Source organism: Corythoichthys intestinalis, chromosome 6, assembly GCF_030265065.1.
Source record: "Corythoichthys intestinalis isolate RoL2023-P3 chromosome 6, ASM3026506v1, whole genome shotgun sequence".
Classification (NCBI taxonomy): Eukaryota; Metazoa; Chordata; class Actinopteri; order Syngnathiformes; family Syngnathidae; genus Corythoichthys; species Corythoichthys intestinalis.
The window spans coordinates 36,063,158-36,081,048 of NC_080400.1; the positions used below are offsets into that span (position 1 = coordinate 36,063,158).

The window sequence follows — 17,891 nt, forward strand, 5'->3', positions numbered from 1 at the left end:
TTAAGAATACGTCACGAAAAAATCTGATTGGACGGATCATTTCGTACTGGCTCGAGAGGCTGTTAAGGAGGTGGGTCCCAGACTATTCTCACAGTGTTTAAAAAAATACAGGGAGAACAGTCTGGCCGTGCTAGGCAAGCTGGATTGTGCGTTCAAACTTAAGGATAAAGAACTAAACAAAATAAACCTTTCCAAATTGGGATGCTCAAATACACGGCTTCCAAACCGGTTACTATGGAGTATTCTGATCCAGTTACACTACATAGAAAACTTCTCGTGCAAACGAATAAAACCACTAATGATTTGGTTTACTGTGCATGCTTGCATCCGTATGCATGCGCGTGCAAAGCAGAACTGTGCTCTAGATACACAATATTATTTCCCCTCTCAACAACTGGGGATACGTATATGTCTCTGGTCTTTCTTTAAATGTTATTGAGCATGCTTAATTATCTTACTTATTTCCCTAGTTCAAAACAAGAGCTGGGAGGGTCTAAGACAAGTCATAAAAACACTTATATTGTCAGAGTGATAGTTGCTTTGTTTGAGACTACAATGCACTATATACTTTTATGATGCTATTTGTCATTTATTAAAATAGTGTTTAAGATGTATTTGCTTTAAAATAGTTTCAAAGGAATAAAAACCAGCTTTTTACCCCTCAAATCAACACACTTCAAAAAAAAAAAAAAATGCCACAATCATAATCCCAATGGATAAATTCTCTCTTTATTATGAAGAAAAAGGGGCACTATGTTAATGCTCCAGAAGCAAATTCTACCAAGGAACATTTCTCATTTTTAAATATGTCGCACGCAACAGGTTTTAAACTTGCGATCCTCTGGGGTCACCAAGGGAATCGCTTTACAAATCAAATCAATTAGTCACGTAATTTATAATTTAGGAGACTGTTTTTTTCCCTGTGCAATGATAATGTCATTATCAGGCCATAGCTGGCCTTTGAAGCTACACTGCCATCCCTATTTTGTCCAAGAAACGCCTGTGACCAGCAGCTGGTGGAGTGTGTTAATGTCGATGTCACAGCAGCTGGCTGCTCTCATCCTGTTAGCTCTGTCTGCCATTATCTCTCCCCCTCCTCCTTCAAAGCTGCTACTGCTGCTGCGTGCCATGCTCATTTTAATACTCCAGACTCATTTGGCCGTCTTTATGGACTTATCATATTAAACATTTATCACAGCCATTTTCCCTAAACCAAGCATGTTTATTCAACACTTAGGGGACCACAGCACGGCTCCTTTCAGCAATCCTCCACCCCGTACACACCCTGCCTTATTTTCTCCTTTACCTCATTTTTTCCCCATCCCTCCAACCATCTCCCTCAGCCCCCCATCTTGGTTTATTACAGTTCTAGTGCCATGGGCTGAATAAAAAAAGAGCAATATTTGTCTACACTTCCTCTGCTCTACTCTCCGGTCATCTTTTCCTCTAGTGACGGGGGCTCTTGTGGACCAAAGAGACACAAATGTATTCTGAGCATTTTAATACCTTGAATGAATCATGTATTAATTTAATCATCTGATCAAATAGTAATTAGCATAATCACTGGTGGGGATGGATGTTCTAGATAGGATGGCATAACGCAATACATAATAGATGGCCGAACAACAGTGTATGGAGACACTGAGCAACATGTAAATGGTGACAAGCTTCTGGGGACGGAACTCGGTCCATATTATTCCCTTTTGTCAAGGGTAACCACATCAAATTCTTCACTTCTACTCTTATATGACCTTGTTCCATTACGTTGCTTTTCTACTGCACAGGCTCATCACAGCTCTGCGTGGCTCTACTCTTGGCCTTGATTTGAGGCGGACAAAAGAGAGACGCTGAAGAAAAAAAAAGAAGAAGAAGACATTGAATTGGAATGAGATTTTCTGACAGTCACCAGCAACGGAGGAAATGTGGGTTTACTGTATTTACTTCCTGAAACGAAATTCTAAGTCATGACTTGGGCTTTACATTACTAACAAGATTGGACCAAAAAGCCAGAAATCACTGAGACAATGTCTGGATCAGTGGTTCTTAACCTTGTTAAGGGTACCGAACCCCACTAGTTTCAAAGGTGCATTCACCGAACCTTTCGGAATTTTATAATAAAGCCTTTTTTTCCCAATACAAAACCTAAAAAGCTAACATCTAAGGCTAGGTTCATACTGCATGTCTTAATGCACGAATCTGATTTTTTTGTGTTTTTCCGACTCGAGTCAGGCATTAACTTGACAATCTGAATGGGACAAGTCGCATAGAATTGGACCATTTCAAATCCGATCTGAGTCACTTCCGTATGTGGTTCAAATCCAATCTGGGCCACATTTTTTCAGAACGTGACTGGCGGTCTGAACTGTCAAGACTCCCAAATCGGAATTCATGGAGCAATTACGTCAGCACAGAGCAAGAGGCAAGGAGGACCGCAGCCATGTAGCCATTAGCGCCTAGCTTCAACCGAGCTTTTAAGCACGAAGCGGACTTGACCACAGTCATAAGAAAATAAAATGAAGAAAAGTATAAGCCTTACAATTTTCGATTTTCATTCTGTGCGCCGGATGAGCAACATTTAATTATTGCACACATGGCCGAGTTGGGGCAAACTGACGCACCCACGTCATTTCACGCACACACGTCAAGGCTCGTGTGTGCGTGTATGCGTTCTATCAGTCCATATAAACTTTGAATATTAGACTAAACGGGGATTAATAGTGTCTGTTATTCGTGTCCTCTTTTTGTAAATCAAAATATGATCACTCTGGAATGACATACAGCTAGCATGAGTAATTTGTTTTGATGCTTCTGCGCATGCCGGTCTCTTGGCTGAGCGCATCACGGACTGCAAATTAATGCGCATGCGTGATACTTGAACGGTCTCAATGGACAAAGGAAGTCTGAACGGGCACGCCAAAAAAACAGATATGCCAAAAAATCGGATTTGTCCATTAAGACCTGTAGTATGAACCTAAGTGAATTCCTATTAAAATTTCCAAATTATGACAACTCATTTAGCCTTTTGTTGATTTTAACGAACGAAATTAAACTCATTTCATTTCACACTGTTTCTTTTTTTTGTTTTCTTTTCTACATTCTAATTTTATTGTAGCATCCTTGCATGGCATACTATTTTTATGGCGTAAAATGACGCAATTTTTAAAAAATTATCTACACAGTTTACGCTGTCTGTAGGTCTGTTATACTTCCTCATACCATGTGCCAGTCAACCTTCCACTGAGCTAACCAATTTCTCCTCCTATTAGATAGAAGGCTAGCATTTGAAAGAAATGGAATAAAGCCCGTAAATCGAGGACAAAGCAGTCCAAAACCTGATGTAAAGCGGCACTTTACCTAGATTTAGTAAAAAAAAAATAGGGCTCTGCGTTTCTTAACCTTCACCGAACCCCTGAGGCTTACTCACCCAACTCCTGGGGTTCAATCCAACCCAGTTCAGACCGAGACTAAGTCTATTGGTAGTGAAGTCAATTGTTTATGTCACGCTATATGGCATACACTTAGTTGCCATAAATCCATTGTTGACCGTTTACTGGGAACAATACTGCAAAGTACAGTTGTGGTCAAAAGTTTACATACACTTGTGAAGAACATAATGTCATGGCTCTCTTGAGTTTCCAGTTATTTCTACAACTCTGATTTTTCTCCGATAGAGTGATTGGAACAGATACTTCTTTGTCACAAAAAACATTCATGAAGTTTGGTTCTTTTATGACTTTATTATGGGTTAAAAGAAAAAGTGATCAAAACTGCTGGGTCAAAAATATACATACATGGATCTGAAAAAGCGAATCATTGACTTGAACAAGTCAGGAAAGTCACTTGGAGCCATTTCAAAGCAGCTGCAGGTCCCAAGAGCAACAGTGCAAACAATTGTTTGTAAGTATAAAGTGCATGGCACTGTTTTGTCACTGCCACGATCAGGAAGAAAACGCAAGCTATCACCTGCTGCTGAGAGAAAATTGGTCAGGAGGGTGAAGATTCAACCGAGAATCACCAAAAAGCAGATCTGCCAAGAATTAGAAGCTGCTGGAACACAGGTGTCAGTGTCCACAGTCAAGCGTGTTTTGCATCTCCATGGACTGAGAGGCTGCCGTGCAAGAAGGAAGCCCTTGCTCCAAAAGCGGCACCTTAAGGCTCGACTGAAGTTTGCTGCTGATCACATGGACAAAGATAAGACCTTCTGGAGGAAAGTTCTGTGGTTAGACGAAACAAAAATCGAGCTGTTTGGCCACAATACCCAGCAATATGTTTGGAGGAGGAAAAGATGAGGCCTTTAACCCCAAGTACACCATGCCTACCGTCAAGCACGGTGGTGGTAGTATTATGCTGTGGGGCTGTTTTGCTGCCAATGGAACTGGTGCTTTACAGAGAGTAAATGGGATCATGAAGAAGGAGGATTACCTTCAAATTCTTCAAGATAACCTAACGTCATCAGACCGAAGATTGGGTCTTGGGCGCAGTTGGGTGTTCCAACAGGACAATGACCCCAAACACACATCAAAAGTGGTAATGGAATGGCTAAATCAGGCTAGAATTAAGATTTTCGAATGGCCTTCCCAAAGTCCTGACTTAAACCCCATTGAGAACTTGTGGACAATGCTGAAGAAACACGTTAATGTCAGAAAGCCATCAAATTTAACTGAACTGCACCAGTTCTGTCAAGAGGAGTGGTCAAAGATTCAACCAGAAGCTTGCCAGAAGCTTGTGGATGGCTACCAAAAGCACCTAATTGAAGTGAAAATGGCCAAGGGACATGTTACCAAATATCAGCGCTGCTGTATGTATATTTTTGACCCAGCAGATTTGATCACTTTTTTCTGTTCAACCATAAAAAAGTCATAAAAGAACCAAGCTTCATGAATGTTTTTTGTGACAAAGAAGTATCTGTTCCAATCACTCTATCAGAGAAAAATCAGAGTTGTAGAAATAACTGGAAACTCAAGAGAGCCATGACATTATTTTCTTCACAAGTGTATGTAAACTTTTGACCACAACTGTAACTAGCAGTCCCTTATTTTGTCAACAGAACGCATTAAAGTAGCTTAGATTTGTTCAAAGGGAGCTTCTGCAGAGAAGTAGAGACTGTGGACGGCATTTTAGCTCCTCAAATGTTACAACATAAGACTGGAGAATCTAATCAACCAATTTGCAATCTAGTTAATGTTTTACATAGAGTGAACCCAACAAAGAAATGAAATAATTTAATTGAAAATGCAAGCAAAAACAGGGCATTCGAATCCCGTTTGATAAGTTACTGCGGCATCACACCACAAACGTGCAAAGAGGTCGGTAAAATCAAGGAATACCACAAAGTGCTAAGATTATTGACAATGCACTCAGTCTCACGCCAGGCTAAGGGATCAATGAGCGCCAGAAAGGAAATAAATCAAGCCCAGCAGCCGCACTCCTTTATGTCACACCCACCAAGCTACCCAATTAAACCCACAGTGCAAGCACATCAGCACATAGCTGTTCACACTGTACACAGCATATTGTTTCTCTAGCTTTCTACATTGAGAAATACACAGTCATTGCATCTCCATAGTTTATGAATAGCGAGTAATGTTGGGAAGACTGAGGTTGTTATTTTTTTACTGTCACTTTGGCAATTCAGTCTTGCCTCCCCCATTTTTTTGACAGTGGAATACCACACATCCAGCAAGGGGGATTTAAAAAAACAATTTAAGATAAGTACGAAAAACATCTGAACTATGTAAAAACTAGACGGTCAATTAGGCGCGATTGTTAGACATGCACACGTCGCGCCAACCTAGGCACATGCATTGCGTGCAATCCTGAGATCGATTCAGCCTTGGGCCTCAACGTGTGTCGAGTTCAAAGCCTTGCCGTGATTTGTGCAAGACTGGATTAAGAGGCAGTATTTATGAAGTCCGACTCCAATGTTTGTCTTGGTGAGTGATGGATGCAAACTCATCACATTTCCACCACCTGTCCTTCACGACATACAAAAGCTCAAACATGAGTATTGTCACTGTTTATGGTTCTCATTTTAAACCAAGATAACACTTGCCAAGGTTTAATCAATTGCTTTTCAACAACCCTCCGCTAAGAATTCAAATGGTACTAATTTACGGTCTATAAATTCGTAAGACTTTTTTGCCACTACTAGAATTATTTGAAGATGTCACATTTTGTGTTAGTGTATGACCATAATGAGTTAATTACTTCTATTATTTTGGTTACTTTATTGATTGTTATTTGTATGAGGCACTGCAGTCCCATATTATTTCAGACTATAACCCCTTCCCAAATATAATGAAATGGCTACAAAGGGTGACCAAATGGCCTCTTTTGCTCGGACATGTCCACTTTTTACATCCTGTCCGTGGCATCCAGTGGGGTTTTATAAATCCATGAAAATGTCCGGTTTTCATTATTTGTCACGGGACCAATCAGCGTGTGTTGAAATTGACTGACACTTTTCACAGAATACTATGGTACTGTTTTGCCTGTGACTTGTTGCCAGAGAGCCTGCCCAGTGGTTGGTTCTACTGTGCTCAGTAACAGAGAAAACAGATGTCGGAACAGTGTCCATCATCCTCCAAAGTGCTAAGACACAAAAAACTAAAGACTAAAGCAATGTTTTATTTAATTTTATTTATTTATTTGTTAAATTAGTATTTTTGTGAGGCTACTGTTTGATTTACATTATTTAACTGGCAACAAAAAGGGCTTTTTGTTAAAACTGGATTTTCTACCAAAAAGGTATTATTCAGAACATTATTTGAGATGTACTGTAAGAATTGAAAAGACAGCTATTATTTTGTTCAAGGATGATTCACAGATACAGAGGAGGCACTACGTTATTATTGTTCTATTATTTTAGGAATAATTAAAGCCTGCTGAGTAACCTCTGAGAATTTGAATTTGTGTCTTTGGTTATGTAGCTATTATTTTGTTATAAAACAGAATTTTCTATCCAGACGAAAGAGGAACACTTTAAAAATGATGAGAAGTGATAAGGCATCTTTGAGTGAATATCAATTCAAATTTAAGTATCTTCAGGCCAGGCCGGGTGTCCTTTTTTGGGGGGAAACCAAAATATGGTCACCCTATGGTTACATGAAAACATCTATCAGTTTCAATCAAAATTGAGAGTCGCTATCATGAAAGTAAAATAGTGCCAGAATAGTAATATAATTAGTGGTCCTTGCGTGAATGGTGCTCAGTGTGTGGTCAGTAATATTGCTGTTTGGCCAAAAAGGACATATTTTTTTACATTTTTAAGTATTGCTTGTTCCACTTCAACATCACAGTTAACACCACCAATTTCCATAACCGATCGGCATTCAAATAATCAATTACTTGATATGATAATCTCTCTCACTTCCTGAATGTTTTGAACTCCTGTTTCGCTAGTAGTTTCTTATTGAGCAAAAAAATACCTTTCAACTTCCCCGCCACAACTTTGTTTTTTTTCTGACTTCCCCATGACACTTCCTGTGTGTAGTACAGCACACTAATATGATATGTCACTTTGACAGGTGCTGAGCGAATGAAAAGCATCCTCTCTGCTGAAAAACTAGTCTAAGAGGGGGAACCCCCGCCAAATGTACTACAACCTCACTTTGCACGCATGATCAAACACCTACATCTGGCTGCTGAGGGCTTTTCTGCCTCAGCCTCTTTGCACGCAGATGCTAAATGATATCGTTAACATTTTAATGCAAGAGACATTTACACGCCGGCTTGTGCAATTACACCTCCGATTTGCTGGAATCCAGACAGACAGTATGATCGGTAATTAGATTTTGCACTGGATGAAGCACGCACGCAAGTTAGTGGCCAAAGCTCGCACCTAATTAGAGTGCTAGACGTGCTCAAGGAGGCGCCGTACAGTAGAGTAGTCCTCATTATCCGGTTCGTCCGAATGAACTAGGGATATCAATTATGATAGCACATCAGTGTAAGTATTGCCCAACATTAGCAGTCTTTTTACTTGAAATTACACAGTGGCCAGAATGTAACCCAACAAACTCTCTGAAAACACACAAGTGAGCCAGAAAGTTAAGTGTGTTAGAATGCTTAACGCATCCTACAGTATTACATATTGATATCAAACAGGTTCAAAATGATATATTACTTGACTGTGTGTTTTCTACAGGTAATCAGATTTCATGGGCATAAAATGTATGCAATCAAGCCACAATTATTTAGCAGTAAACATCCTTAATGCACAAGACAGTAAAACTGCTCAGGTTTTACTTTATTGACAGTGTCTGGCCAATGTAGTCATTTTACTTAAGGGTCATCCCACACTTCCACTCATCACTCTTCATAACCTGGTTATATTAGCACCATGCTATTTGGCCATTTCAACTCTCAGCCCAGCTCCAGCTATCCACCCTGTCCAAGCTGATTTTCCAGCGTGCTAATATGAGGTCATGACAAAACTGGCAGGCTAACCAATCATACTACAGTATAACCTAGCTGCAGACTCAGCCGCAGATTCCGCACTTACCCGTTCTTTGCTCAGGGAAAAGGTCAGTGATAATTGAGAAACAAATTTGATTTTGTGATCCCCTGATCGCTGCCTAACTGTTACGTTATCGAACAAATATGTGATAAGTCTTTAAGCATCGGATTAACGCTGTGTGTATAACTGCATTTTCACTGCTGCTGCTCCTCTTTACGTTTTTGCAGCTAGAATGTGAATAGGCAATTTCAACTTGATACTGTTTTGCCTTGAGGCACCTCTCAGGGAAAGATTGAATTTGTTTCCATTCGTGTTTGTAGAATATTGATGGCTAAATCGGGTCATTAGTGTGCGGAAAAAAATTAAATGTACTTTTGAATATTTGTTAAGAGAAAGATTGCAGGTCTTCATGTTCAATTTATAGAGGATATGGGTATATATTTAATGTACTTTGGCCTTTTACCTTCTTGCAATTTTCAGGGCACTTGAATTTGAGCTTCTGAAAAACTTTCTTACATATAATCTTGGGAAAGTTTTTAACTTGTTCTCATTAAAATGTATCAAATCCCAAATTGTGTTTTAAAATAAAATGAGCATATGTCATTTTGATTTTGTCCAACTTTTGATTCAATGTTTGACCGTATCATATCATTAATTGTGCAAAGAAATTTCTACTGTGAAGATTGTGGATTTTTTTTTTTTTAATTCATGGAAGCAGAGTGGAATAATTTTTCTCCATTAGCAGATGAATTTGAAAAAAAAAAAAAACATTTTTAAAGGTATGCTTTCCCTTGGACAGGGCAGCTTTTAACTTGAAACCTCACACTAATTTGCTGACTAGCACTTGACAGTGGGTGAATGAGTTTTAATCGAAACAAACATTTTAATAAAAGGGCATCATGTGCGGACTACCATTGTAAATGCTGATATAGCATAGCAAAAAAAAATTTGATTGAGCAGAAATCACTTTAATTTTCCATCCACTGTTAACATGAGTTCTAATTAGCTCCTCCTACTGAATTCCCAGCCTAAAAATATTTGGCATACAAACATTTAGTGGTTCTGTATTGTAAACTGATGCAGGATAGTACTCTCGTAAAACTATCCCGAGATGCAGTGCAAAATATGGTAAACAATAAGAACACAGGAAATAAATCGAATCCTTTTTTTGCCTCACTTCCACAACCACGGCAAGTTTTCTATAGCCCTTATGGTAAATGTTTTTGGTCAGCCATTAAGGAGGTTGCCATAGAGACAGGCCAGCGAGCATTTGATAGGCCTAACTCTGAAACAACAAGAATTGTCTAGAAACCAATCATTGTGCTGCCTCCTGTCTACAAGGTCATTCATTCAGTCTGACAACGCCTGCTCAGCCAATGAACACCTCATTTTCAAGATGATGAACAATAGTTCGTGAATCAGGCCTCACAGTGAGTATAATAATAATATAATAGAAATCCAAACAATAAAGGATCAAGTGTGTTTTTCCTTTGGAAAAAGAAATCTTAAAACGCAGCATAAATACAACGGCTTCACCTGCAGCACCCTAATTCCTATCTGTTTGCCACAGGCCAATTCAATAATCCCCTAGACAATAATCAAGACAGAATTTTGCATAGCAGTCGATGTAACATCTCAGTCAGATGTTTAAGATTGATAAGGATCCTTATTGTTCTTTTATGAGTTTCAGCACGAGCGAAAAAGAAACACAATTTTAGTCCGTGTCAGTATATGGCATCTGATGACAAAAGGGACAACGCTGAGACTAAAATCCCTTCCGAAACCTTATTTTATCGTCCCAGGCAGAAGGGAAAATCCATTTTAGGGGCACACCATATCACATCACAGCGCCTCAATGCGGCTCAAATGTATTCATATCTGTAAAATTCACTGTTCCCCACATTTCTGCCTCATGCATTCGGCTTTTCTTGACCCTCCATTTTGATTGCGTACCGTTATGTGAAAATGTAAGCCCACATTTTACCATTCTCTTTCCCTTCATCGACCCTGCCTTTCGCACACACGCAAGCAGCCATAATCCCCTCCTTGTTGAAGGGACGCTGGCCAGTAACTGAATGCAATAAACTATCAATTTTCTTCTATTGATTATAGAAATGAAAATTCATGACAAGTACGCGTGCACAGCATCTGCCACATGCATGTGTGCACTGGTGTCCTCATGCGAAAAAACAGGTCTAAGAAAACAACAAGCAATGCATTTGAATGAAGACGGAGATTTTTGTCCATTTGAATGGAAAATGCATGTTTCGTGTGTGTTTTGTTCCGGCACTGAAATTGAAATACAGTAAATCTGACCTATGTGCTACGACATTGCACTTTAGTTTTGAGATTTAAAAAAAATACATAATTCTTTTTTTTTTTTTTCGGCCCTCAATGGAAAATTATAATGTTAACGTGTATAGACCACACTATGGAGTAAAGAAGGAACAGTATATTAGCATTTCGTTTAAAATGTTCTATAAATGACACTTTCAATTTGTTGTTGATTGTTTTACGTGCATGCATTTTTCTCGACTGTTTGAATGCAAATTTGAGTAAATGTGCTTACGGAAGGACAGTGGCAAATCAAATGTTCATTATATCAAGTACGTCACCTATTACTAAGGGCCACAGTGGCGCCAGGAGAATATGTAGCATCAACAGTTAAATTTTAAAGAAATACATCAAAATCATTCAGATTTAAAATAACTTCATTATTTTAAACTGAACTATTGATTATAAACCCAAATGGTTCCAATTTGCTCAATCAAGACATCTTTAGGCGAGAGATGCATTTTGTTGGACGGTTTGAAGGATTTTAAATGCATCTTACGCCTGCTTCACCTTTCTTTCTTTATCAAGGGTGTCAGCTTTTTGACAGCCGTGCAGAAATCCATTTCATATGGGTCACATCCATCATTATATGTTCCCTACGCATCATTAATAGATATGCATACAACTAAGAACAAATTCAAAGGGTGAAACTTACCATTCAAGATGCTCTGGAACAAGGTAAAAGCCAATATCCACATGCCCTGTTCCGTTCAATCCCTCCACAGCTATGCTTTCTCTTCTTCCTCCTCACACCGGTGCCTTCCTGGGGTTCTCTTCAGAGCGTCTAGTGTAATGACAAACATTTGTCTTTAAAGCAAGCAGTCCCGGGTCTCGTACTTTTGGTTTCTCCTTGCTACTTTTTTGCCCCACTTTTGGAGCACCAATGAGCCCGGTGATTGTCTCGGGGAGAGCTGCGCACACTCTCCTCTGCTCCGCGCCTTGCAGCTTCTCAAAAGGATGCTGAGGGGGTGAAGCCCAGGTGTGTGTGCGCGCGCGCGCTTGGCCGTGTGTGTGCGCGAATGTGTGTGATGCTGAGTCAGAGGCGTGCACGAGGAGATCATTAACAACAGAATGCTCAACTCCCTAAACTCAATCGAATTTAAAAAAAAAAAAAAAAAAATGAAGATGGAGAAGAAAGGAAAAGTCCGACGCTCGAATTTCCTCAATTAACTAACAGGTAACCTGTTTTACAGAGAACATTTGGACCGATGAAATAAAATAAATGCAGAAAAATTAATAAACTAGCGAAGGAGCAAGCAGATGGAAGAAAGTGCTTGGTTAAGGTTGTTTGTGCTGGGACTCCAAAGTCATCATCTTCACCGCCTCGGTGCGTCCAGCAAGAGGCGAGCAAGCGTATCTTCCCCGCTGCCGCTCTCTGTAATCGCACCACATGGGCTCTGGGAGCATTACATTGAATAAACCTCCACCCCTCTCTCCCCCCCACACCTGCCCCTGCAGACGCTTTAATTCCTCATTGCCTTAAAGGAGCAGAGGCGGATACCGGTCGCGTCCTGAGGGCAACACGCCACTAGAGACGACGCTCATTTGCATTAAAGACACGGCTGCACCTGACGCGCTGTTAAACCTCAGAGCATAAAAGTTTTTAAAGTGAAGACAAAAGTGCCTCGCAATTAGTAGATTTACAGTGGGGAGAACAAGTATTTGATACACTGCCGATTTTGCTGGTTTTCCCACTTGCAAAGCATGTAGAGGTCTGTAATTTGTGTCATAAGTTCTCTTTAACTGTGAGGGACGGAATCTAATACCAAAAAAAAAAAAAAAAAAAAACAGAAAATCACGTTGTATGATTTTGAAATAATAACTTTGCATTTAATTGCATGAAATAACTATTTGATACATCACAAAAATCAAAATTAATATTTGGTACAGAAACCTTTGTTTGCTATTACAGATACCAAACGTGTCCTGTAGTCCTTGACAAGGTTTGCACACACTGCAGCAGGGATTTTGGCCCACTCCTCCATGCAGATCTTCTCCAGAGCCTTCAGGTTTCGGGGATGCTGCTGGGCAACACGGACTTTCAGCTCCCTGCATAGATTTTCTATCGGGTTCAGATCTGGTGACTGGCTAGGCCACTCCAGGACCTTAAGATGCTTCTTACGGAGCCACTCTTTAGTTGCCTTGCCTGTGTGCTTTGGGTCGTTGTCATGCTGGAAGACCCAGCCACGATGCATCTTCAGGGCTCTCACTGAAGGAAGGAGGTTGTCAGCCAAGAACTGGCGATACATAGCCCCACCCATCCTCCCCTCAATACGGTGCAGTCGTCCTGTAGCCTTGGCAGAGAAGCAGCCCCAAAAAATGATGTTTCCTCCTTCATGTTTCACAGTTGGGATGGTGTTCCTGGGGTTGTACTCATCCTTCTTTTTCCTCCAAACACGACGCGCCGAGTTTAGACCAAAAAGTTCAATTTTGGTCTCATCTGACCACATGACCTTCTCCCATTGCTCCTCTGGATCATCCAGATGGTCGGTGGTAAACTTCAGACGTGTCTGGACATGCACTGGCTTCAGCAGCGTGACCTTGCGTGCGCTGTAGGATTTTAATCCATGACGGCGTAATGTGTTTCCGATGGTTTTCTTCGAGACTGTGGTTCCAGCTCTCTTCGGGTCATTGACCAGGTCCTGCCGTGTAGTTCTGGGCTGATCCTTCACCTTCCTCATGATCAGTGATGCTCCACGAGGTGAGATCTTGCATGGAGCCCCAGAACGAGGCAGATTGACCGTCAACTTGAGCTTCTTCCATTTTCTAATAATCGCTCCAACAGTTGTTACCTTCTCACCAAGCTGCCATCTTATTTTCCTGTAGCCCATCCCAGCCTTGTGCAGGTCTATTATTTTATCCCTGATACACATGTCTTTTATACAGGTAACAAGTTCAAACAGGTGCAGTTACTTCCGGTAATGAGTGGAGAACAGGAGGGGTTCTTAAAAAAGAACTGAGAGATGAAATATTTACTAGTTGGTAATGTATCAAATACTTATTTCATGCAGTTAAATACAAATTTATTATTTAAAAATTATACAACGTGATTTTCTGGATTTTTGTATTAGATTCCGTCCCTCACAGTTGAAGAGAACATATGATACAAATACAGACCTCTACATGGCTTGCAAGTGGGAAAACTAGCAAAATCGGCAGTGTATCAAATACTTCTTCTCCCCACTGTATACAGGAGAGTAAATACTTAAGAAAACAGATTTGGAATTTCTCACACCCCTAGGGACGATATAACAGCATAACATGCATAACCACTTTTTTGCTGGGGACGGGACATTAAAGCAGTAATGTGAAGTAAGGTTGGCCAACCATTTTTTTGAATAATATCAATGGCTAAACAGTTATAAGCATATTTTCGTTATTTTTTTTAACGCAACCCTTCCAGATTCTTTGTTTAACCCATAGCAACGCACTTGACAACGAAAATGCTTTTTTTTCGGCAATCTTTGGAAATCTTCGGAAATTACGTCACACCGGGAAGTGTGAGGGAAGTCCGCCATAGAACAGTATTGTTTGTTGCATTGCTTCTCGGTAAGATGCCACGGCGGTGTGTGGCGATGTTTTGTTCTCACTCAAACGAAAAGTTGTATGAGTGGCCAAAGGATAGCAGGGCACGTAAATGGACATCTTTCGTTCGCACGAAGCGAATGAATTTCACGCCATCATCGAGTAGTGTTCTCTGCTGCAAACACTTCAAAGATGCCTGCTTCCTGAACCGATCTGCTTATGATCAAGGATTTGCCAAAAAGTAAGTATGATTTTTGGATAAATGACTGATGACTTTGTCAAAGCAGAGCTGCCAACTGTTGTGGAATGAACAGTATAAGCTAGCGACGTTAGCCGAAAGTTAACTCGTGGCAATCCCCGATCATAGTTGTTGTTGCGTTCGCTAGGTTAAGCGTGTTTAAATTGTGCGTCATCTACGATCTTGTCCGAAAGGGTTAATCCACTGTCAATCGGGAAAGGGGTGTGGATGTGCATATAAGCGGGTCGGCGTCGCGGTAATTCACGGTCACGTTGCAGTAAGAGACACACACCCCCGGTCGGTTTGTGCACATTTATTTGTATTATGTATTTCATTTTCATGTCATTTTATGCATTGCATTGCATTTGTACGGTTCGGCGTTTCTTTCGCGGTGATCGCTTGATAGCCTTCTCGTTTGTGTTTTACGTACAAGAGCCGCTGACAGGTGACAACAACATGCGTGTTGCTTTTAATGTCTGGCAGCGAATCAGCGAGCGTGCAGGTCACGCAGTGAATCATGGGAAATGTAGTCTCGGGACAACGCTGAAGTGGTGCTTTGTAATCTGTTCGCTTGTGTGAAAAAACTACATTTCCTCACGCCATTAGACGCCACTTCCTCCCGAGAGCCCCGAGCCGCGTCGTACTGTTAGCTCAATGTGGTAATAAAGAAACAAAGTTGTCAGCACGTCGTGTGTTCGATACATTTTTAAACAAAAAGCTCACAACAAGACACTATGCACGATCCGTTTAAGAGACGCTGGAGTAGTAGGAGGAGAGGAGGAGATCAGCGAGAAGCAAAACCTCGCGGTCGAATGTGGCGGCAGTCCGCTATTATTTTGTTTTTCTTATTTTTGCCACAATAAAGGGGAGAAAGCCATCAACGACTCATCTCCTTCTTTCCCCCCAACGTTTTTATATTATTTTTTTATATGCACGAGAGCTGCCGGAACTGCCAAAATGAACATGAAGTCTGATTATCATTTTTTTTAACAATGTCATCAGATAGACAAAAACATAAAATTATGTGCAAATGCCTGTATCTTCAAATCATGAAAATAATAACAGTCTATATTTTACCAATCTTGTGATCTCGATGGGTCTTGTATCCATTCCATGTCAGGTAAGTCTAGGCAGATTGTTTGCATCCTGATTATTTTGCGATTATTATTTTGTCAAATATACAACATATAAATTATTTTTTCATGCTTTATTTGTTGGACAATGTTTAATTACTTTTAATTGTGACCCTATTTGGCATGTTATGAAATTACTTCACATTACTGCTTTAAATAGACCAAATAGATTGACTTAACAGGGGTCAGGGCTTCATTTCTCATGACTATGAACCTAATTAATCAAGGGTGTGGGTTTTTTCTCAATATTGGTAGGGACGATATAACCATACCTGTCAACCAAGGGCGTAGATTTGCATAGGGACGGTAGGGACATGACACTACCAACTTTTCAGGATACTGAAATTGTCCCCATCAACTTTTAAGCAACCTTACATTTGCTTTATTATTTTTTTTAATCCATAATTTCAACAATCTCATAACTAGCCTTTGTGGCGCTCTCTTTCGGCTGTCGGGCTCTTGCGAAATACTGCAGGTGTGAAATTAAACAAGCTTCAATTTCTCACTGCGTATCTTCCCTGTAATCTTGTACATGTCAGAGTGTCTCGTTGGGTAATATCGCCTCACATCGAACTCTTTAAAAACAGCAACTGTCTCTTTGCAAATAAGGTAGACACAGTTGTTGCGTATTTAGTGAAGAAATAGTCCAATTTCCACCTATCCTTGAAGCGTCGGCTGTCGCAGTCAACTTTTTTGTTGTTGATTGTCGCCATTTTAGAAAATTGGAAGGGTCACACGGGGTAATGTTGCTTAGAGTGCTGCTGACTTTTAGTGGGTAAATGAGGAACAGCATTTAGTGTGTAGGCTACTTCATATGCTGGTATTAGTACTGCTGACCAATTTATTAGGTCTGTGTGCGGGCGAGACGTTATTGATTATATGACAAAGGCTGTGGGCCGGATGAAATTTCACCACGGGCCGCATTTGGCCCCCGGGCCGGACTTTGGGCATTTCTGATTTAGATTGTCTTTCCATATGCTGTATGGATAGAATTGACCCTACCATTATTAAGTGAATTACTTTCACTATGTTCGGGCTGACATTTACCCCTTTTCACTTGCTGAATGTGACGGTCCATTTTTTTCCCTCAAACACACGTTTGATTGGCTGGCGACATGACCCACCAGCCAAGGGCGTAGGTTTGGTCCCAATATTGGTAGGGATGATATAACAACTTAACCTGCATGTACACTTTTTGCTGGGGACGGGACATTAATAAGACCAAATGTATTTGATGAACGGGGGTCAGGGCTACACTTCCCACCAATAGGAACCTAATTAATTGATAGGCTAAACGATTAATGCAAAATAAATCTGTATTGGCCTACACTAACTTTCACACAGCAAATTTATAACGTCTTAATCTCTTTTTTTTTTTTGTTAAATCAAGTCAAATAATTTTCTCCCATCTTGTTTTGAGTGTTAAAGGCTAGTTAAAAGTTTAATGCGTCAGATTCTTCCACTTACCGTAATTTCCCGAATATAAGGCGCACCCGTGTATAACGCGCACCCCAACTTTACCTGTAAAATCTAGAGAAAATTCTTGTACCCGTGTATAAAGCGCACCCTATTTTTAGCACCAATAAATATGAGTCTCGTGTCTCGAACTTTTATAAAGTACGCGGTTGCAGCATTTTTTTATCCTTTTGTCAATTTTTTTTTTTTAAAATAGAATATTAATATTCTGTGGTAAAATTTCTCACAGTATACGATAATAATTTTCACAAAGTAAGGAGTTGTAGCGAGTTTTAACAGAATTCACTAGCGGGACTAATGTTGGCAAGTTGTGTAGTTAAGGGAACAGCCGGAAGTAAACAAATGTCCCGCGGTTTTGCGTGCAAGACGTACGTTGTTACGTACGTTTATTTCAATGTAAATAAAACAACACGGCTTGGCTCAGTGGTTTGACACTCTTCCTCAGACTCCTGTCCTAGCTCGCCACACGGTCAACATTTATACGAAACGGATCGCCGTACACGTTCTCTTCAAGACAACATCGCCGTGTGCCGGCATGTTGCAACGCAAAGGTTAGAAAAATGTACCGGTATATAATAAACGAATAGTAGAAAATTTTTTTTAATTTTATTAGATGTGAAAAATATCATGAAAACAATTATTTACCACATGAAACTTGATTATTATATCACTTTCGTTCGGATTACGTAATATTGTGCTGGTCCATGCTTACAATGAAACATGAATC

At 40.2% G+C, this 17,891-nt stretch overlaps 1 protein-coding gene across 4 annotated transcripts in view; it reads right to left on the minus strand.

Moving 5' to 3' along the window:
* Nucleotides 1-12,156, minus strand: part of dscamb (Down syndrome cell adhesion molecule b) — a 203,686-nt gene extending 191,530 nt beyond the window's left edge. For all 4 annotated transcript variants that reach the window (XM_057838123.1, XM_057838122.1, XM_057838120.1 and 1 more), the window contains exon 1: nt 11,448-12,156. In XM_057838123.1, the coding sequence (XP_057694106.1) occupies nt 11,448-11,490 (43 nt within the window). In that variant the 5' untranslated portion in view covers nt 11,491-12,156. The remainder of the gene's footprint in view (nt 1-11,447) is intronic.
* Between the last annotated feature and the right edge of the window lie 5,735 nt (nt 12,157-17,891).